The following is a 24,351-nucleotide window of genomic DNA, read 5'->3' on the forward strand; positions in this document are numbered from 1 at the left end:
AATATCATTGTCGAAGGATTAGTAGTCCCTCGTGTGCTTGGCCAACTCACCCTACAGTCAAGAAAATGAACTAAGCATCGTTAGTATGAACGAGCAAGGCAATGTTATGAGTAGAAATCATTCAATTGTCACCATACAAAAATGAAAATGCAAAATGTGGTACTAGCCCATAGAAATCATTCACTGCTGCCTGTTATGACATTGTTTTGACTATATATAAGTCTTCACCCCGACAAATTCAGCTCTCCGGATAGTAAGAAGTCAAATATATGTAGAAACATTTTCTCATATAATGACCAGACAGGCCAGGGCATTACTAAAGCAAAAGGGCAATATGTAATAAACACACAACACTAATTCCTCTTTTTTTTTCTTTCTTCTAATATCTCATGAAGCAAAATTCACATCAATCTTCTCAAATCATGTCAAGAACCTCTCACAAGATTGAATTATAGCTTATTAGCAATGGACACGTCTTAAGTCCCTTCTTTCTACTTTCTTTCTCCAGAACTCCCCTAAGATAGAAGGCTTTAGGTTAGTGAAAGACTACCAGCTCTTCCCCTGGCAATAGTTCCCACTTTATCTCAATTTCACCTCTCTTCTGTGACTAGATCCAATAAACTCTTTCCAGTCTAACTGTTGCCATGGTCGATCCATAGATAAAATGGTTGTTTTGTTCAATCTTCCCATTCATATGGCTAGAGATTGAAGATTCTCAAAGTTAAATGTTCTAGAAAACGAAAAAGGAGGCGAACAAAGAGACTTTTCACATTCTCGCTGTTCATCATTTTAACCTTCACATAAGTTCTGTAATGAAGTCTATATGTACAGGTTGTCTTTCCTATGACATCGATGACCAAAGTAAAGCAAGTGATGCTAGAGCAACCCAACCCATGTCACCACTGCTGTTCAGTTCTCAAAGTTTCAAGACCTACAGGGCTTTTCCCAGGGTGTAATTGAGGAGCTTCTAGAGTGAGTTCACTGATAGCAAACAAGCAGATCCTCCTTCAGTAGCAATGGGGAAGTAACAGAATAGTAACTGGTGTTTTTTTCTATTTTGATGAATTTAAAATATCATTAATGGCATCAAGGTGCAAAATACAAAACTACAATCACAAAAGAAGATAATGACAGTTCGGGCTTCTACAATCTAGGCAAGTACTAGTGAGCTGACATAATCCAAAAAATGGTCAATCCTAAAGACGGATTAGCTTGACATTTAGGATCATTAGGAGGTGAAAAGGAAATATCATGGCAAGGTTAAACTTGGGCATGTCGGTGCATGAAAAGGAAAGGAAATATTAAGGAGTTTCAGGCTGTATCATCATGATTTGTTCAAACCAGGAAAAATGTCATAGGACCTAGATGTGTAAAGGAACTATGGAAGATAAGGCATCACTTTACATTCTCTGATATCAGCTTTTAAATCAGGGTCAAGTTCGAGGGAGATATTATAAGAGCTTATTGTCCTTTAAAATTTTCCAAATATATACAACTTACTAATACATTTGAACTCTTTTGATTTTTTTTCTTCTTATAACAACCAAACATTACTGAACATCTTGAAATTCAAAGCCAAAATGATGCATGCACCAACTCTAGCAACATATGATAGCACATAAACAGTTTACTTGAAACAAGCTAGACTAAAAATTAAAAGATAACTGTACCTCGAACTGACTCTTCAGATGATCAAGTTCCTTGTCAAGATCATTAATAGCCTGGTTATATGCCTGCATAGGTGAGGACTGGCTTGTTGTTTGGATCTGCAAACCAAACAAAGCAATAAGTCAAATCCAGAGAGATCAAACTGCATAAACAAGCCAGGTTGCAGTGACACACCATAGTATCCAATGGACAAATTATTAACACTTTGTAAAGAAATTATGTATAAGTCTACAAGAAATATAGTAGGAACAATAATGTGAAAAGACATGATTGCTCAAGAAGCAAGCCTTTCAGGATATACACCATCCCTGAACACAGAATATTCACAATTGAATATTACAATCCAAATAAAGATTCTACTCTTCCTACATCCCCGAAGAAACTACAGCCTTGGGATGTTCGAAAATTGGCCTTAGAAGCTTATTTGGAGGACAACGGATCCACTAAAGGTAGCTAGCTTCCTTCACCTGGACAGCATTACTGGAAGCATGCCTAGCAAAAGATAACCTCTGCAATAGGATTTACATTAAGTAACAGATTCTACATGTGCCATCATAATCTGAAACTATCTGTTATCTATTTCATCACTTCAGAATTGCAAAAGACATTTTGAATTATTTATATTTTTTTTGAAACTGGTAACTTAAAAGATGTTGAATTTATTTTTGTCCATTGTTTGGGTTCACTGGGCATGCCCTGGAAAATCCATCAAGAATATTTGGCAATCACTGCATGCATATTTTGGAGTATTTAGCCACAGAGGAGCATTGATGTTCTGATGGAATTTCAACTCCAATAAACTCTCTAAAACCTAGGTGTCGTTTAAACCTTTTCCTTAGAACTTGTCTAGTAATACCTTGCAATGGAGCTCACTCTAATGTACTTTCTGCATCCCCGATATGCTATTTCATGTAATTCCCTTACTTCATTACAAAAATGAAGCGCTAACAAATCAGAAGCGACTAACAAAAACTACAATAAAACTAAAAAATGAAAATGCAACCAACAGGGCCGCAGACTAACAACCTTTTTTTTTATTTTTGATGACAAGGGAAACCCGCAGCTGCTACCCTTTGGGTGCGCACAGGGTAAAACCTCCGCTCCTATGCAATAGTTCGCAAACCACATAGGAGAGGTAACCCGCGCTAGGCAAGCCCGGTGCAACGAGCTCGACCCAGAAGGCAAACCCCTTGCTTTCGCTGGCAAGGGGTTTCGAACTTGAAACCTCCAACATAAAAGTCCCAAGCCCAAACCATTGGGCCACCCCGAAGGGTACTGCAGACTAACAACCTATTGTATACCAACTGACAATTGTTTCCTACTATTCCATTTATATGCTTAAAAGTTAACAAAAATGAAAAACAGTATATACTGAAATGAATAGTGGTTAAATCAAGAAGGTAACCACTCTAATCACCCTCTAGCAAAAACATCTGTTGCATGTCATACATGATTTGGCATAGGAGGAAATGGTTTTCCCAGATTTTATATGGTCTATCAGAATGGCTTTGCAGGTCAACCTCTAGTTGAGTCCCTATGCAATAGGAGGCATTTTAGTGATTTTCCGTTGCCTTCATATATTTCACCAGATTGTAGCTTTACAACTCTTTTACTCGTTTTAGTTAGTAAGTCTAAATACCAACTAAGTCATTATATTCGTTCGGGATAGGACTGAACTACGACCTTATGTCCTGTCCTGTCACATGTAATGCATGATCTTTGTAGTTTGTCTCACTGTCATCTAAATTAGTGAAAGAAAAGCACACACGTACCACACCACACATACAGATGCACCCGACAAATATCCACTCAAAATATTCCATGTCTATTGTGACATCCTCTTTTGTTAGTTATTACAATCATATTCATTTGGTGAAGAGGTGCAAGATAGCATAACATTCTTGAGCATGAAAGCTTCTACAGGAAAATTATTCAAAGAAGCATTTTAACAGTCAATAATCTGAGTTCTTCTCTTTTTTCTACTCAGTTCTCACTTTGAAATCTAAATTAGGTCATTTTGCAGACAAATATCCACCAAAGCCATATCCATAACTATCTAAAAACTATATACTAGGACTAGGTAACTCTAAGCAGGCACTAAAATGCAACCATTAGATATGCTAAATGCATGGCAAATCTTCTATTTTCCATAGCCTTACTTTCCCACCCCATTATACAGCTTGTCCAACTACTCTTATAAACAATAGGAGCAGGCCTTTATCTAGTGAATAAGTACCTATCATTCTCATATTAATCTCTGAGTGCAAATACTCACGACCCTTCTTTTTATTACTTACGCATTTAGAATAGAACTAGCTTTAGTCATGCATCTTGCAATCCTTTATGAGCAGTATAACAAGCTATGACATTTCCTAATTGCTACAAGTCATTTTCTTTTTCATATTCATACACACAATCATCACATAAAATGCTATACACAGTTGTCTAACAATTAAAGGCATTGCAATTAGGGAGTCAAACTTGGCCTCAACGGGCAAGTAAGCACTCCAACTTCGGGAGTGCACATCTAGACACCTCAAGTTGGTCTCAACTAACAACTAAGCACTCTAACTCGTTCACTGTGTCTTATGAACACCCGACACTGATGTGACACATAAATTTTGGAGGTGTTTAGATGTTCATTTTGTAAGTTATAGCGTTCAACTTACACATTGGCGACGCAAGTTGAGGTGCCTAGAAGTGCATACTCAAAAGTACCTACTTTAAGGTGTCTAGAAGTGCATACTCAAAAGTACCTACTACCTCCCACCCGCAAAAGTCACACCCTTGGGCACAATTATACATAGAAGCAAAAGAAAAACACAAAAAAGTGAGGAAACAATCACAAAACCCGAGAAACTAACCCGGAGCAGGATTTTGTACTGAAGAGGATGAGGCAACTTGTACCCAGCAAACAGAACATTATCATCCCTATGTAGTTGCCTGTTAATCATATTCATATAACCAAAAAAAAATCAGTTCTTTACCAAAAGGGTATTCCAAATTCGACGAAAACTAACAGAAAAATAGAAGAACACAATCAGTGTGTTTACATGCGAACAATGTTCCCGATTGTATGGTCCTCTCTTTCAACAGTAAATGTAGCTGCATTCATGATCTTCGTATCCCTCTCATACGAAACCCTAATCAAAATTTTCCAAAATAAGTGTAAATTGTTGCTCGATTCGTTTAAAAAAAATTAAAAAAATTGCATAAAAATATCAGAAAAACTCCGTACTTCTTAACGCCTTCTGGAACAACGAATCGTTCGTAACGATCTGGAGCATTCATCTTTCTTCTTCCTTCTTCGTCTTCAACAAATTGATTTCAGCGGCTAATTTGATGAAAATTCTGATCTTATGTATATTTTTCCGATTCGGGTTGAGTAGAAATGGACTTTCTGGACTTGTATTGTTGGATAGGCCCAACCCAATTTAAATTGGGCAAATCCGATCCATTAGGTTAAAACTTTTGATTGGGCTATTTCATACGAAACTTTCACTTAATTATTACACTATTGATCTTTTTAAAGGGAAACTTACATGGTTAAGCAAACATATATTGTACTAGTTAATTAATCATCATAGCTATAGTTTTAGTTAATTATCACTCACGACCAACATTCACTGATAATTACATGGGCTGGAGTTTCGAGTTTGTATAATTCGAAATTTGTATAACTTTTATATAATGTATTTTGTATACTATAATTTCTATAACTGTATAAAGTTCAGATTAAAAATTCTTTATTTCGAGTTTATACAAAAATAATTCAATTATACAAACGTACCCGCGAATTATACAAACGAGGCAGCTTAAACTTTAGCTACAACCCGTAAATATGCAAACTATAGCTATGGGGTATAATTAAGTTTATTATAATGGCTATTTGCGTAAATTCCCCCTTTTTAAATGAGACGGTCTTTAAATTTTTATCTTTAAAAATCGAACTAGCATAAGTTTTTTTTTAAAAAAAAAAAAAAGAGTGTGTATATCTTGTAGAATATAATGATGCAAAAATATAAATTTATGTCTAGTAAAAAAAGTTATTTGAGTTGAAGGACAAGTAATAGGCGAGCATAAAATTTAGGATTTCAGGAATGTTTTTGGAGTAAAAATTAATACAGTTATTCATGTGATTATTTGAACTATGAAAATTACATAGTAAAATTATGTTTTTTTATAATAATAAAATCACTCATATTTTATTCTTTTTCTTAGCAAACAAATTTTTTTTTCATAATTTAGATGATGTTTAAGTAACTAACTCCTGATAAAAGTGGTTGAAATAGGAATATCACATAGACCTACTTAGATCTTTTCTTGTCTTTGTTATATTTCAAGCTTAAAACTCATCAAAAGGCAAAATAGAAACATCTAGTTGCCAAAATGGATTCCACATTTCAATTCAAATTAGCAGTGGAAAAGCATGATGGGTATTTGTGTATGATATACGCATTAAAGTTTGATTAATTCGTATTCGTGTGATGCAAGGTCTATTTTCAATGGCAGCACTTCCAACAGACAACATAACTTTTTCCATTCTCAAGCTAAGGCTCAAATTCAATATATCTTATTAAGGATGGACAAATCTTAGTTATCTAAGTTGTTTGAACTCTTCAAAAATGTAGATGACATGTGTGTGTCAGACAAATCCTTCAAAAATAGTGCATTTTTTTAAAATTCAACATGAATACGATAATAATTTTAGGGAATCCAAACAACTTAGCCAATCATTCCATCACAAGTGTCTACAATCCATGTTGATGCATGATGTATTGATCAACTTGGCAAAGTGCAAATTACTATGCATTTCAATATGGTCAATTTTAATCATGTCAAGTTCCATATGTCCAAAAATAAATTTCTTACATCATCGGGTCATTTATCAATTGTAGTCTCATAAAAGGTTACTAGGTAGTCTTATTTTTTAAATTACGGATTCTACATTTTAAGAAGGTTTATTTATAAATAATCTTTGAATGATTTGCTAGTATGATCTTTCCTTTTTTTTATACTAATGATATATATAACTTAAACTTGTCTAAAAAGGGATTAAATTACAACATAGATACAGATAAATCCCAAAAGAAACATCAGAGATTATGCTAATAATTAGGCATATAGTAATACAGTAATTAAACTATTACTGGTTGACTTTTTGGTTGATCATAAATACCACTTACATTAATGTGGGGTTAACATTTCCTTAAAGTCCATCATTTATCATTAAAAATTGTGGTAAGGTGATAAATATTTATTTATCTTTAATCAGATGTCTCAGATTTGAGATTTAGGTATTAGATAGTCTTTGATAGAGTGTGTTATACCCCTTAAAGAGAGCCTTTCCGACATAAATCTGAATTAAACGAGCTCCAAAACGAGTATTAAACACTAGATGAGAACAAAAAAGCAAAAAGATTAATCATTTATTTGTCTAAAATGGCAATCCCACTTGTATTTGCCTCATTTGGTGGAGTTCCCATTTCTTAATTAAATAATTAACATGAATAGTAATTAAATTACATGATCACTAGATTCACTTACTATATAAACAATGTAGAAAATTTCATAATATATCACACAAATTAACTTCAAATTTCCTCTAGTTCTTCTTGTCTTTAACTATCCAGGTATGTTTAAATTTCATAGCATTAATTAGATAGTATATATTATATATGGGGATTCTTATATATACAAATAATACTTCGAGGTTGAAACGAACACGAACAAATTAATGATATTTCTTTATCTTTATTTCAGTTATTCTGATAGCATATTTATTCCTTTTTCTACTTCTACTTGACTACTTCCATAAGATGGTACAAAATTCTCGTGCTTAGGTTGACATGCAATTTAAAAGGCATAATATTCTTTTACGTTCTTTTTCTTAGCTAGTGTGTTGTTGATCCATAAGCCTTAGGGTGTACTGTTTGGTACGAAAGAAAATATTTTTATGTTTTTCTCCATAATAGACACACACCATTCATAACTCTTTTTGTTATTTTGAAATTTGTCAACAATCATGTTCTTTTACATATATCTTTACTAGAAAGCATCTATTCACGTTCGTAGTTACATATTCAATGACCAAATTTATTGTTCTTGATTCACAGGGCCAAAAATTAAAATTATGAGGTTCATTATGGTGGTTGTGTTAGTCATGTTGGTGATGACAACGACTTCTAGCTTTGCCACGAGTAGGAATCTAATCGAGAATAACAAAGACGATAATAAGGTTTTTTCGCAGGAAGAAAGTAAAAGTGTTGATAATCACCATTATATACCTAGGCAAGAATTCAACAATGGTGACGGGGGCGTTAATCCTATAGGAACGAGGACATGATCATACAGATTGAATTCTGCAGAACTCGTAACTAATACAAGATCTTAACCAAACCTAATAACTTATTATAATTAATGTATATAGATATGTTTGCATGTTACTATGCGTATTTTAATTAAGGGGTGGTACGTAAGTAGAAATAATAATAGTAAACCTTCATGGTTTTACGTAGTGAATATATATGGTACTAATAATTAATAGACTTTAATAATGTTCTTTGCTTTTGTCTAATAATGTTGTAGTGGATAGTGTTGTGTAATTTTTATGTTGAAGTTTTGTCCTTTGTTTGTATAAATAAAAAGAAGGTTGGGATCTATATAAATAGTGTTATTTAGCGTCTGTTTTTCGCAATATATATTATATGTGTGTGTATGTATGTGAGTACATCGATTGTATGTATTGACCCAACATATGTGTATCCAAACTATATGTGCATGATCTTTATTGAAGCAACATTAATTTTTCACCGGCCAATTAAATAACTAACGAACTTTCGTGACAACAAACAACTGAGGTTGGGATGGATTGTGGCAACTACGATTTTTAGATACATAGATATATGTATAAGTGTTTATAAAATACACAATCTCACTATATTTCATAATTATTTAAACATACTACTAGTAAAAATAATTATAAGAAAGTTGAATATGATACACCTATTAATTTTCTTAAATTTTATTCCCTTCCACTAAGCTTCACCAAAAGTATAATAAAGAACAAAAAAATCACATAAATAATGTGTTCCAAACTTTAATGGAACATCCAAATTGGGCTATACATGGGCTTGGGCCGAGTTACATTAATGGAAGCTATAGTAGGTCCAAAAGAATTTTTAGAGACAACTCTTTTCTTTTGATTTTTCATAGTTCGGTATTCGTTTTATGTAAGGTCCACTAAAGGGAAAACGTCCCTACGTACTTGTATTTTCTTCAAGAAGAGTAATTTAAATAACCATTTAAACTAAAATTAACCGGCAAACAGATAATATACGTATCATTAATGTATAATCTATGCATACTAGGTAGGAAAAGTAAATAATGAATTCATCAGACTATTGTTATAAGTCCAAACCTTATATTAAAGGGAGATATATAGATTTAGATCAATGATGGAGTCTATTTGATACCTTCAAAATGGGTATAATTATTTAAGAAGACCCTCGAAATCGAAAGAACAAACAAACCAATCCCAAAAGTTTCTTTCCTTAGATTGATTGGCTATGGGAGACAAGTAGATATAATAATGCATTAAATTAGGCAAAATCCCATAAAGAAGCTACACAACAATTCATCATTTCTTGATATACATAAATGACTAAATTAAAGTGGAGACAAGAAAAATGAATACTAGATAGAACCAAACATTTCCAAACGTGGTCAAATTTGATTATTATTCTAGTGGGAAAAAAAAGAATGGCCCCTACACTTCTATTTATTTATTTGGTTTCACTCGATGTTCGATATGCCTATTTGAGGCTTAATTAATCTAAAGTCGCTTTGAAAAGTATCACTTTAAGGGTAAAATATTCTTTATCAAAAGTGAGTCCATTATCAAAACTCAAACTTGAAACTTTTAAATAAGAATAAAAAGATGTTTACCGCTCCATCACGATCTTTGAGCTAGACCCTTCCATTTCTTTCTAATGTTACATATATAGAATCTTAATAAAACCACTTTTTCAACAAAGTTTCTTTTGCAATATTTATGTTTTTGTATATTGACCGTCCAAAATTGTGTGGTTGTGAATTATGTATAGGAACATTTTTATTTTTTTATATAGATAGGTAGATATATATTGATTTGTTATAAGGTGCCCCCACTATGATTTGATTTGTTAGAGTTACATAATTCGTATATAGTCTATGTTCTATGAATGGTCATATATTGTGACTGTAAAATCACTTAACTTGACCCTTTATTGTACACAAGAGCATATATAAGTTTTAACTTTTACATACATGTGGGTGAATATGAAGTGGATTTTTGGATAATTGGTAAAATTGTCGTCATGTAATTAGATCACAATTTTGAATTGTAAAAATAATTTTTTCTTTTTTTTTTTGTAAAAATGTAAAGAAAGATTGCATAAAATAGATTCTTTTGATATGATTTTTATTTAAAAAATCGCCTAAAACAAAAGTTTAATACACCAAATTACTCATATATATAAGGAGAAACGTGATACATGTTTTAAAAATTCATGAATAAGAACTTGTGCTTGATAACCTAAAAATCACAAATTTTGTATCTCCAAGAGAAGACGTAGGGGTGGATGGAATAAAATATGGCTTGGAATTAAATTTATTATTTATTTGATTGAAGATATAAATTTGTGTCTTTAACTAAACAAAATATGAATTTAATTTTAAATGTATATTCTACTTTATTCTATCAAACTAGGTGTTATTTTATATCACCTTTTAGGTGGAATAAATAAGTCTAAGAATTATAATCTCGATATAACATAATCCGCAAACAAACGAGGATTAGCCAATTAATGAATAGACAAAAAAAAAGTATTATATAGCTAAAAATAAATATATGGCTAGTGTAGTAGAAAGATGGCATGGTTAAGTTTTTAGGGCGATTTAATTTCACTTTTGTTGGGGCAAGAAGGAGCTTTTTTTTACCACTTGGTGTTTGGAGTCGACATTGAAGCTCCGATAAAATTTGGATCGCGTATTGTAGGCCCATTCGTTGGTGGCTCTTCCAACAGAATTTTCTCTATACTCAGGGTTTGAACTCGATACATATGATTAAGTGTGAAACAGTCCCACATGTACCACAAGTCCAAAGGCAGAGCCAAAATTAAGAATTTGTGGGTTCTAAATTTTAATGGTGTTTGAATCCACAACTCTAGCATGGAGAGCATTTCTAAAGTCTCTTCTTTAGCACTGAGCCGTTAATAAATTTTGTTAGGGGTTCACAAGTTAATTTACATATATTTATTTATTTAAATTTCTAATACAAATGCATGATTTGTGAAAAAGCAGAGTTCGACCAAATTGACGAACCCCCATTAAACTTCGCCCCTGACCACAACCCATATTTGATAGAAGGAGAATTATTTGGTTGAAAATCCTTTTGAATTTTCTTTGGAACTTACCATTATAGACTAATTAGTCCTACTTAATCGTCGTTTGGTTGGTGGAATATAAGGATAACAATTCTAAAATAAAATGTAGATTTATTTTGTTTTGTGTTTGATTATCAATGTTAAATAGTCTTTGAACTATTTTTTATTCCATTGATTATACTAAATTATGGGACCATATAGAAGGTGGATAACTAATATCATAAGTTATGTTTGTTTATCCTATTTTACATATCGAATAAGTCATTTGATTATTGATTTAAGTTATGTATAATTTAATTATTCCATCTTTTATTTTATATAAAATAATATATAAATGCCTTTGTAATTTATACGAGTATAAATTATGAAAGATTGAAAATCAATTAATGACCACACACTATAATTAGTGTGTTGAATTTTAATACAACAACAAAAATGCTACCAAAATTATGTTAGTTTTAATATAGACTTAAGTTATTTGAGGCACCTTAAAATTGTCCGCATAATTCACTTAGACACCTTAATTAGGACTTTTACCTATTGAACACCTTTACCCTTTCAAATTTGATCCATTTGAACATTTTTTGCCTAGGTGGCACATTGTTTGTGATTCACACCCTTTAGGTGCGTGAAAGGTTTTAAATTGGGCGTTTTTTTTGGAAAAAAATTATTATTTCTTTTGCATCTTCTTTGGCATCCCTTCCTCCATCACACCACCAGTTTGCCGCTATCGCCGTCGCCGCTACACACTCTTATTTTCTCCTGGATATTTAAGTTCTTTTACCTCCATTGTTGTTATATTTTTGGCCCCGTTTTCATCCATATTAGGATTGGCTGCACCACCATTCCACCATTATCACCATCATTTTCATCATGTTTAAGTTGTTTATTTAAGTTTTTTGATTTGTCTTGAATGTGTTGTTTTGATTTTAAATTGATGTATATTGGCAGAATGTAAGGATGTTCTTCATCCAAAAAAAGTTAATCGGTTATAAAACACAAAAAAAAATCGAAACAACTCCATTTTTTCCGACAATGGCAATCGAAACTTATTAATTTTCCGGCGAGATTTTTTTCCCATCTTTCTCTATCTAAAACTAGACGAAGAAGAAAGTTATAATTGAAAAATAGGTTGATGGAAAGGAAGATTTGTCATGTTGGAGATGGCACTGTACATGGAGAGAGAGGGTCGCCATTATCGGGGTGGTATTGTAGAGGGAAATGTCAGTTTTGTGCTTCAGTGGAAGTGGGGTGGTTTAAGTTTAAGTTTTTTTCATTTTTTTTTTTTACTTTAAAATAATTTCCTTTTTCTTTACTTTATAATATAATCTTCAAATGGTTCAAATTCAGAATGGTAGAGGTGTTCAATAGGTACAGGTCTTAGTTGAGGTGTCTATGCAGTCAACTTTAAGGGGTCACAAATGACTTAAGCTTTTAATATATAACCTCTAATCGGTAGTTATTACAACAATTTAGAGATTATAAATATGCTTTAACAAAGAGATCTAAATTTTTTATTGATATTAATTAGTTAGTTGTCATCAGATCAAATATTGTGATAGGCAATAACAACATTGACAAAGAATGCTAAAATATAATTGTCACTACTCACTAGTAATTACATCTAAAATAACATATTTAGCAACAATTAAGATATAATTATTAATTAATTGTCATTAAAAATTATTTTTGATTCCTCTACTCCAAATTAAAAGTTACGCTAGAGCAATAAGTATTCCTTCTTAAAAATTAAGAATATGAAATTACGTTAGTTAAAAAATAGTTTTATTCTAATAAATTGCCGGACTTAAAAATAAATACTAAACACCTAATAAATAAATAAAAAGTTGCATCAGTCCAATTATAATGATTAAGTAAATCGTAAGTACTGTTTAGCGGGACGCAAATACAAAAAAGCTACATATCAAATCTCAAGTGCAATTATGTAAAGTAAGATTTATCATTTAATAATAAATAATATCGTAATAGTAGTCACCTCGATGATAATGACCTAGTTGGTTAAGCAAAAACTCTCTCAGATGATAAATCTTTGTTTGATATCATTTGTATGTATCTTTTTATCGAATTTGTCGTACAAGACTCATCTATTGTGATTTACATATTCTTTATAGTTTGTAAACTATTATACTGAAGTCGAATTTATTTAGAACGTAATTCTTTTATAAAAAATTAAAATAAAATAAAATAATATTTTTTTTAAAAAAAAAAAGTGATTGAAGTGTTAGGAGGTTAGGGCACCAATAGGTAGGGTTTCTGGTTGTGACGTGATTTAATGACGTCATTTATACCAGTCGTCAGTACCCTTACAGTGTTTATAATTGTTCCTTTTGCATTATTTTTATTTAGCTTTTTTTCTATCATTAACTTTTTTAATTTAAAAGGGTAGTTTGGTTGAATTATTAGTATAATATGAAAATTATATGTAAGTATTATTATTATTATTATTATTATTATGTAGAGAATACCATATAATAACAATAATATATTTCGTGTAGTTTTAACAGCAGGTATAATAAGTAGAATCATGCGAAAAGAAAAAAGGAGTATGAAACAATTATAATGGATGTGTTGGAGGGACGTTAGGTGATAGAACTCTCCGTGAGATTCATAGATTCATTACTTATAACTTCCTTCTTCGTAGATAAAGTGCATTCGGAATGTCGTCTTTCATTCCAAAGCATGAATTATTCATTGACTATTTCTAATGATATTTTGATTGAATCGCTGTAAATAAAGAAAAAAAAAAGGTAATGTTTTCACATGAGAAAAGAATTAAGAAGCTTCTTTGTATTATACAATGAAAATTTGTTTCCTACTGTGAAAATGAGTGAAAATTATGTTTTATATATAGCACAAATTTTTATTCATAGGTTGACCATGGATAATTTCATAATATAAAGGTAGATCGAATAAATATTTTTTTAAAAAAATAGACAAGAGATAACATCGTTTTAGCTTACTAAGGTACGTAAACCGAAGAATAAGTATTGGGGACTTGAAGATTATATTTTCAAAATGTGACAACATTTCATCATCAAACGATTATTTGAAGAAAAAAATTTTAAACTATTCTTTCCTAAATTTATGGTCAAATGCTTGATTAAGCATATCCTCAACTAACAAAAAAAATCAAAATAAATTTAAATATGACTAAAACAGAAAATTAGTCTCCCTTTAATTTTTTTTCATTAAAAATGTACTATTTCCTAAAATAGGAGTACATAAAATATCGAGGTAAGATATTTTAGGAAGTCAACAGTATTTAATAGTAATATTTTTGTAATTTAGCAATAATGAGGGCAAATTTATACCACAAGCGATAAAGCAGGTTCCAATTAAAATGATTCGATGAAGGGAACAAATAAATAATTGATCATAAAGCTAAAACAACAAAAATACACAATGGTGTAAGATAGTCCTTGTTTCTTTCGTAATCAGAGATTTCAGTTTCAAATTCTGATCTTTAATAGAGAACATTTCCTTCCTAATAAATCTTATACGGCGTAAATTCATAATAATCTACTAAACATCGAGTCACTCAGTACTAGTCAATTCTCTGATTCAATCAAGAGGACAATCATCACAATTAGGTACGTGCAATAAAGTTAATAATAAATCGATATAAATTTTTTTTGATATACGATTAAACTTCTCTATAACAATCTTGTTTAGTTTATGTTTTTTATTATAAAAAAATAATATTATAAAAAATAAATGATACATTATAAAAAATCGTTATGTTAAATAATATTACAAAAGATGAGTGCATTTTACAATAGTTTTTTTACTTTACAATAAACTATAAAAAAAATTATGTTAATAAATGTTAATGGGATATCCCTCTAGGATCTTTTTTGTACGATGATATAAATTATCGTACGAGAAAGTATACCAAATTTTCAGTTAAACAATCGAGTACTTGTTAGAATTACTTGCTTATGAAATTTTTAATAACAAGTGAATTTTTAATCGGTCAATTGGTCATGTTTTATTCATGAAATAAATAGTTTGAATTGGTATTAATTAATCTGGAAAAATTATTTTATTTGATATAAAAAATACATATATGTTAAAATAATCGAAAATGCAAATTTTAAGTCTCATTTTGATAAACTATATCAAAAACGAAAATTTCAACATATACTAACTATTTCAACAATACATTCGATCTAGCAAATATAGTGCGTTAAAATTGAGAATTGACTTGAATTTTCAAGTATTTATTTATTTATTATTCGTGTCTACTATTTAAACAGAATTGCCTCAATCTATTCTTAGAAAATCATTTTTCAGTTTGACACTTGCACAAATTAAAAAAAATAATTAAGTTTTTGATGCATTTGTTGGATTGGACTTGTAAATATTCTCTTTTTTTTGGTGAATTATATGTTGAAGTTTCTTTCGGAAAATTGAATTATTTAGTAACCAAAAATAAAAAAGTAAGAAGAAACTAGTAAATATTTTCTTAATATTGTTGCTGTCAAATCAATTAATTTGAGGGGTCTTTTCCTTCTACAATATAGTACATTGTAAGCAAAGTGAAAAGGTTAAAAAAGAAAAGTTAAACTATTACTCTAAGGTGAAAACTTATTTCAAAAAATATATTTTGAACTACCAATCTGAGTTGTGGTGAAATGGTAAAACTGTTTCACCCTAAATTAAAGGTCTCGAGTTGAATCCTTGGATATAAAGAAAATAATGTGTGAGCGTTATTTTCCACGAAATTATATAGTGCACGATCCAAATTTAATTGAGGTTTCAATATAACCTCTGAACATTGTACGGTGTGAAGCAAAAAAAAAGTATTTAGAACTAAATACTTTTAATAATTATGCTCTCTATTCCATTTTATCTATCATTTTAGATTTTTCACATATATTAAAATAAAAACTCTATTTAAACAGATGTCGATATAAAAAAAAATATCGTGCATATTTTTTAAATATAAGTATGCATGATAATCACATCACTATAAATGTTTTTATTATGTCATTTAAACATGTTAATTTACAAAATAATTATTTATATATAATATTTATGTATTACTATATCAATATCAAATGTCCACGAGACACGATAAAAATGAGTTAGAGTATTTAGAAATGTTTTTTCATTAAAAATACTGACCAAAACAGTTTATGTGAGGAGGCAGTTAATTTGTATAAAAGAAAAGAAATGACTGTTTTACAGAAGATTTTACAAAAATTCACACGGCATAAAAGGCATTTAAGTAACACATTGAAAACATCAATGAGTGTTTTCCTTTTTCGATATTTATATTAAAGCGTGATTAAATTCAAATTTATATCGAAAAGTTTAACAATAGAGAGTAAAACGTTCATCAACAAAGACGATTCTGTATTCAAGAGAATTCAAACTTGTTACAACTCCATAACAACTCTTATTAGTTTCAATAAGTATTTGATTGACATAATATAAAAATAAACATTTAAATTTATTCTTAACTGATAAGTAAATATTTCAATTTTAAATATTTATATATAAATATTTTAATTTGATCACAATTGAAAATCAAACACTCTACTTATCTTTACTGTGCTTAATAACATATAAATTTTTAAAGCATTTAGATAATTATTTTTTACATTAGAGTGTTCAACTCATATAATATAAAGAGGTGTTTATGTGATCTCGTCTTTATAGTATTTCATAGATATTAGATATTGACGTAACACATAAATTTTTAAAGTATCTTAATACTCCCTCCGTTTCACAAAGAATGACCTGGCTTGACTTGGCACGGAGTTTAAGTAAAATAAAGAAGACTTTTGAATCTTGTGGTCTTAAATTAAAGTTATGTCAAATGTACAAAATTGCCCTTAATCTTGTGGTCTTAAACATGCCACCTGGAAAGCAAAAAGTAAAATGTTACCAAAAAAGGAAAGAGGTCATTCTTTTTGAAACGACTAAAAAGAAAAGTAGATCATTCTTTGTGAAACGGAAGGAGTAATAATTTTGTACGTTGAAATATTCATGAATTGACATGATATAAAATTGAGATATTTAAAAATATATACTCAAAATTGAAGTGTTTTACACACTAATTTAAATTAAATTTACATACTATTTATTTATGTATTATTAATGTTTAATTTACTTTAATTCAAGGAAGAATAATAACCTAACAGCACAGGCCTACTAATGATATCGTCACCTGTGAGATTTAGTAGCTTTGTCTTGGAGAGTGTGACTATTTCACTTTTTCTAAAAAATTATAATTGTTCGATTCGATATTTATAGTAAAATTTTAATTAAATCTGAATTTACATTAAAAGTCTTATATTTGCAATAACACTTCCACTAATGAGAGCAGTTTCATATCAACAAAGTTAGAACGAACATAAATCTTTTTATTTAAAAAAATACATAAATATTTATCAATGATAATAAAAAATTCAATAAACTTTCGTTAAATGAAGTTAGAAAAAAAATAAAATATACCCCGATCTTATCATATCTTAAATATAAAAATGTTATCTTCATATATACTTACTTAAGGAAAATCAGTTCAAAACAATAGGAAATTTATTTTTATAAATTATTCTAAAATAATATTTACTAAAAAATAATATGATAATCAAAATTCGAAGGACAAGATAAACAAAACTAATAATACTAATATTTTATGTTAAATGATCCGTTTCCTCCCCAACTTCCTTTATCTACAGTCATGTTCTCAGTAAGCTTAACATGAAATAACGAATAGTAATAGAAATCAATAGACAAAAAAATTACATGAGTAATACTATAATTACTAGTTTACTATCCTATAAAGACAAATCAAACAATTTTCTACTACATATACTATCCTTCTACTCGAATCTTATACATACGAACATCCAAATTGTCACGTATTATATCTTAAACGAGTACCTACCGTTCTACCATAATTTTGATTTTGTCATTACTTTTACACGTACGTACATAACACTATTCTTTTACTAGCAAAAATCATAGAGATCTTTTAGTTCAGTGCAGAAGCCATATTAACAATTACCAATAAAATAAAAAGCTGTTAATTCTCATTCTACTCAGAAAAAAAAGCCTGCAATTTCACAATTTTTAACTTTTTCCAATTCTAGATAAGTGGTAGATGATGATATCATTTACCTTGTATTAAAAACCTAAATAACCATAGCCGTTGGATCAAGTAAATCTAACGGTGAATTTTTAATATGGACTAAAGGTGAAGAAATCGAGAGAAAATGTGTACGTAAGAGAAGATTTAATATTCTCTTGGGGGGTTGTGTGTAGTTATTAATAAGTAATTAATGTATAAGAATGACTAGGAACAGAAAGAAAAGATGGGAAATTGTCAGTGTCTCGATTAGTGAATTAATAATTTCACTACACTCATAAAGTCTATTACTATCACAATCAAATATTCGGTCCGTCTCATATTAGTTATCTACGTATTAAAATATCCAGAGCCTGATTTTTGATACTCCCTCCGTTTAAAATAAATGGCCTAGTTTGATTTGAAACAGAGTTTAATACTCTTGTGGTTCTAAATTAAAATTATGTCAAATGTACCAAAATGTCCATCAATCTTGTGGCCTTAAACATGTCACGTAAAAAATTGAAGTTAAAATGTCATTCTTTTTAAAATAGATTAAAAAGGAAATTGGACATTCTTTTTGAAACAAAGGGAGTATTAATATTAAAGCACGACTAAAATTAGATTATGCGGGGAAATAGTTTAGATAACGCTGGGAAATCTCTCTTTGAAGGGTAACACACTCTTTACAAAGGCGATTTTGTATTCAAGGATATTCAAATTTGAGACTTCTTGATTGAGGACAAAAAAATACTTATCACTTTACTATAATTTTTATTGGTTACATTGCCATTTTAATTATTTACCTTATAATAAATAATTGTCACAAATTAAGTATCTTCCGAGATAAATAAGTACTTACCCTACATTAAGGACCATTTTCATTATTTTCCCTATATTAAGAGTACGTTTGGCTTAATTAAAAAAAAAAGTAAGTTTTTTAGAAATAGAAGTAGTTTTTAGAATGTTAAACTTCTAATTTTTAAGTTAAAAAATGAAAAGTATGAAATTAGCTATTGTTAATTTTTAACCTTTTAAAAGTTATTTTTAACTTTTGTCAAGTATTTCAAAAGGTAAAAATAACTTAAAAGTAGATTTAACTAACTTTTAAGTCAATCCAAACCGTCTCTAAATACGTCAGAAATATTATTATTTAACTTATTTATTTAATAAAAATAACTATAGGTTAAATGAGAGCATCCAATAGGTCTAGTCCACAATTTATTTTTTTAATGTTTATTCCTATTGTCTGTTGTTCTCCTTAGGTTTAAATCTGTGGGTGACTATATTAATTTATAAAAAAATATAGACTAGTTAACTTATGTAAAAATTGCTATGATCTATGTTAAGTATAAATTTCAAATAAATTATTTACAAAAATATTAGGAAAAGTGACGAATTTGTACAATCTTTCTTGGTAATACATGGGTAATTTATACACCATTAAAAATAATAATCCTAATTTGTACTATTTTTGCATTTTATAGCACATTTTCCATAAATGATAAAACTATGAAGACTTATATTATATTGCTTCTTTTGTCTTATTGAAAAAATGCCAACATGGACATAGTACAATTTTTTAAAAATTATGTAGGCCAAGTAATATGAATTGTGATGGAATGATCGTGAATTATTTACTCATAATAATAATTTTGAATTCAAATTTTTAGAATTAAAAAAAATATCTTAGTATGAGTGTTGTTTCCATAAATAAGTTCGATAAAAAATATAAATTTATATTAATTGATCTATAATATGAATATAGAATTTATTGGAAGCAACAAAAAAGGAAGAGGCTCCGCATTTCCGGAGGTTATTTAAAGTACCAGTAAAATGCATGGATCATATAGTAACTTTATTTGAACAGCTTTTAGAAAATGTTCTTTTAGAAAAAGTAAAAAATAAAAAATAAAAAAATTTTAAAATGTGGATAATATTTCTTGAAGAATAAACATGTTAAACATTGTTACAAGATGGTCAAACACATATATAGACCCTTAAAATTAATTATTGTCGTCATAATCAGGTAAGAGATGGATGAAATGAAAATTCGGACTCAAAGTACTGTATGATAAAAAATTATGAAATTGCCATCAAAGTTGAAACGTAAGTGTTACAGAGTGATGATTAATTTTACATTATTGTATGAATCAAAATACTGGCTAGTTAAGAAAGTACACATTCACAGGATGAAAATAATAAAAATTGGGAAAATGTGTAGATAGATATGTGAATATATTAAGAAAGATATACTTTGTTTCATATTTTTCGTCTTTTATTATTTTCTTTGTTTCTCTTGGTATTTTATTGTAATTATTTTACTTTAATTACACTTTTTTTAAGTGAATGTCTTTAGAAATAACTCAATTATTTCATAGAGATAAAAGAAAAAATTTATATACATTTTATATGGTATGTGAGATTTAATTAAATATGCTATTATTATTATTGTTTGTATTCTACTACTTACGCAAAGACAACAATTTTAAAATTATTCTTTCAGACAACAATAAATTTTGATTTTATATATTGTTCAATCTTACCAACAAAACATGAAATAGGTCTTTAATATTTTCAATAACTTATAAGTTTTAATGATGATATAGTATTCCTTTAATACGTCTTTTGATTTACTCTAGTGAAACTTTTAAATCGTCATCTTAAAAAATCTATATATATAATAAAATTAAATATAAACTAGGTGATGTGGCACCTCTCAATGGCCACCATTCATACTTATTTTTTTCCTCAGTTTTTAAGAATTTACTCTTTATTTATATGCTATATTAAAAGGTTAAAAATCACTTTAAAATTATAATTTCTTAATTACACCTCCCTCATTTACTCTTCTTTATTTCCCATAAAAAAAAATCAGTTTATGAAACCCAAAAGGCCTATCGTTAATCCTCTAATAACTCCACCTAAAGGGTTACTCTACAAAATAAAAGGATCTTTTATCTTCCTTGTGTTTAAACCTCATGACTTCATCTATCACTATATAAGTATCAAAAATACATGCTATATGTGACAAAAATTGCTATCATCTCAATGATTTAGGATATTATGGTTAAATATTTTTATTTTAATGTTTTTTTTTTTTCAAATTTTCATTTCATCTTTCACATATACTAATTGGTTCCAACATATGGAGTCCAACTTCTTATTTTGTAGGTATATGTTCAAAGGAGCATGTTAGAATGTGCAAGATGATCAAAATTCGAGACTAATTAAGGAGATGAGAGCTTCTTATCAATATTTATATTTATATATAATATAAAGTTAGGCGTTAGAGAAGTGATGCACCTTTTTTTTATTATTAATTTTATTTATTTATTTTATAATTTTATTTACTTATTATCGTAAAAAAAGAAATATGTCAATTAGTACTATTTCATCCTCTAATTTCTTATATATAAAGGAGAAACATAGAGAAAATAATGTGACAACTCTCTATGACTTTCATTTATATTTATCTTTTATCTCCTTTTGGGCCTTTCTTCTAATTTAAATCAATTATTTTATTGTAAAAGTAATTACTTAATTTATTGTAAATAAATATTTCATTAGTGGAGGAACAATTACAACAAAAACTCTTCACATGTCAATTTACAAGGACTAAAAAATATCTTTAACTCACATCTCTCTAATTTCCACTCTTAAATTTTTTTATTTTTTTTGCCTTCTCTGAATTACAAAATGACAATTTTTTTTTAATATTTTAAATATTTCTCTCTTTATTATTTTATTTATTTACAATCAATCTATATATCTATATGTATAATCTATATCTATATATTAGATCTAAAAATTATCTCTTAATTATACATTTTTTTTCTATTTATGTATTTTTAATTATTATACAAAAAATAAATATATCGATTACTACTCCTTCATTTATTCATACTCTTTAATCTAAAAACTTAATAGTCTTTATTCACTACTCATATGACCTTTGATGATTATTACTCCTAAATTATATTAATAGTCATATATTTATCATAATAGTAATTGATATTTATTTTTGAACAAAAATTAAAAATAAATAAATAGAAAAGCATGTATAATTAATAATGTGTTATGTTTATAAAAAACACTCCTTTAATTTTCGTAATTTATGTTACATATGCCATGTTAGAAAGTTAATTTTCTTCAACTCTTTTAATTATGAGAAAAACTCAAAAGTCCCTAATTATTTAATTGATATTTTCTCACGTTATTGCATCCATCCCATTCAAGCTAGTTGTTTCTCTTAAATTACCTTTTTTTAAATCTTTGATTGGTTACATACTTATAGTGAATACTGAATATGTATAGCACCAAAATGGTTTCTTTCACTATTTTTTATCCTTCATGTGAGAGAAAAGGCCCAAAATAGTCTTTCATCTTTGGGTTAAGACTCAAAGTTATTCTTGAGTTTTCACATGGAACATTAATAGCCATCATGTTTGCAATATTGGTGCACTTTTGGTCTTCCTTCAAAATTTTGCCTATTTTTTAACATTGATTTTATTTGTAATTTATGTATGAAATGTTTAATTGTCATTTTATATATTTAGTAGAAATAATAACTTCATGTAAGAGATTGTGAGAAGAAAAACACCTTGTTTTGTTTAGTAGAAATCGTATTGCAGGTAAAGTCGAGAGGTTCATCATGACGATTTCACGTGCAATAGTACAATTTTTTTGTTTTTTTGCAATGTCATATGTTAAAATGTTCTTAGTTTAGATGCAGTAATATTTATACTGAACAAAACAATGTGTCCTTCTTCTCACATTCTCTCACATAGAGTTATTATTTCTACTAAATATAAAAAAAGACGATAGGACATTCCTTACATAAAATTATAAACAAAATTAATGTTAAAAAATAATCAAAAATTTAGAGGAGGACCAAAAGTGCACCAATATTGCAAACATGAGAAACTATTAGTGCTCCATGTGAAAACTCAATAATGACTTTGAGTTTTAACTCAAAAATAAGGGACTATTTTGATTAGTGCTCAATGTGAAAACTCAATAATGATTTTGAGTTTTAACTCAAAAATGAGGGACTATTTTGGACCTCTCTCTTCATGTGATGAGTAACAAATTTTATGTTGCTTCCCCAATTTTATATATATTAGTAGAAGTGCTTAAGATTTTTTGCTATTTTAATTATTTGTAAGTAGTCTGTTATTTAAAGTTCACCACAAATTTTAAATATAAAGTTTTTTCTATTGAACTATATGTACCAAAAAGTTAACTACAAATGTGTTATCTGATTTTTTGTTTTCAGCTTTTTTCTTATTGCGTTATCGTAATTCACATTGTTTAAAATTTAATCGTAGGTTTTGTTTAGTTTTCAAAATCAAAGATAGACGTGTACGTTTGTATTATCTTTTCGAACAAAAAATAAAGAGCATAATATACTTTTAGATTTTTTATAATATTGAGGTATTAGATAAAGATTAAACCACAAGTTTATACTATCACGCAGTTTACTAGTTATAGATTAATACGAAAAAGCACCTCATACCCCCTAATAAAACAACTAAAAATTGATCCATATTTTTCTAAATTTATCTCATCATAATCTCAAATAATTATTCTCCATTTCGAAGTACTTCTTTAGAAAAACTATGGCTATTGAAATATAGTTTTGTTGTCTCAATTTATATAAATTTTTTCATTTTTTCGAGAGTTTAACCATTCAGGTTTGATATATATATATATATATCAAACCTGAATATATATCAAACCTGAATGGTTAAACTCTCGAACCTGAATATATATATATTCTTGGTAGCATTATAGTCAGTATTTCAAGAAATGCTGGCTTTTTTGTGATGTACATCGCGTTTCAATTTCGGATATATTACTGAATGTCATGATATATTTCGTATGTTTACGTGATGTATCCAAAATAGGAGAGAATAAGAATTTTTCTAATTTTTTCTAAAGGTAAAAAAATGATAAAATAAATTATGTACTCCCTCCGTCCCTTTTTAGTTGTCCACTTTAGAAATGACACACAGATTAAGGCAACAATGATTAGCACAGTGAAGTTACAATTTTACCCTTATGACAAATTTTCACTTCAAAATTACAACCACTTATTTGAATTCAAGTGAAATAAATTGGAGGGAAACAACATACACTTTTACAATTTTCAAGAAG

General features: G+C 28.7%; 1 protein-coding gene and 1 long non-coding RNA gene across 2 annotated transcripts; one reads left to right on the forward strand and one right to left on the reverse strand.

Moving 5' to 3' along the window:
• Positions 1-5,040, reverse strand: LOC125843724 (DNA-directed RNA polymerases II, IV and V subunit 11). Its single transcript, XM_049522910.1, has 5 exons — positions 4,907-5,040; positions 4,722-4,811; positions 4,533-4,611; positions 1,671-1,766; positions 1-51 (listed from the first exon to the last, which is right to left on the reverse strand). The coding sequence occupies exons 1-5, from the start codon at positions 4,957-4,959 to the stop codon at positions 19-21; spliced, it is 351 nt and encodes a 116-aa protein (XP_049378867.1). The 5' UTR covers positions 4,960-5,040; the 3' UTR covers positions 1-18.
• A 2,139-nt stretch (positions 5,041-7,179) lies between these two features.
• LOC125843729 (uncharacterized) lies at positions 7,180-8,326 on the forward strand. Its single transcript, XR_007444057.1, has 2 exons — positions 7,180-7,301; positions 7,785-8,326. It is a non-coding gene; the product is annotated as an uncharacterized LOC125843729 (long non-coding RNA).
• Positions 8,327-24,351: the final 16,025 nt, after the last annotated feature.

This window comes from Solanum stenotomum, chromosome 11, assembly GCF_019186545.1.
Source record: "Solanum stenotomum isolate F172 chromosome 11, ASM1918654v1, whole genome shotgun sequence".
NCBI lineage: Eukaryota > Viridiplantae > Streptophyta > Magnoliopsida > Solanales > Solanaceae > Solanum > Solanum stenotomum.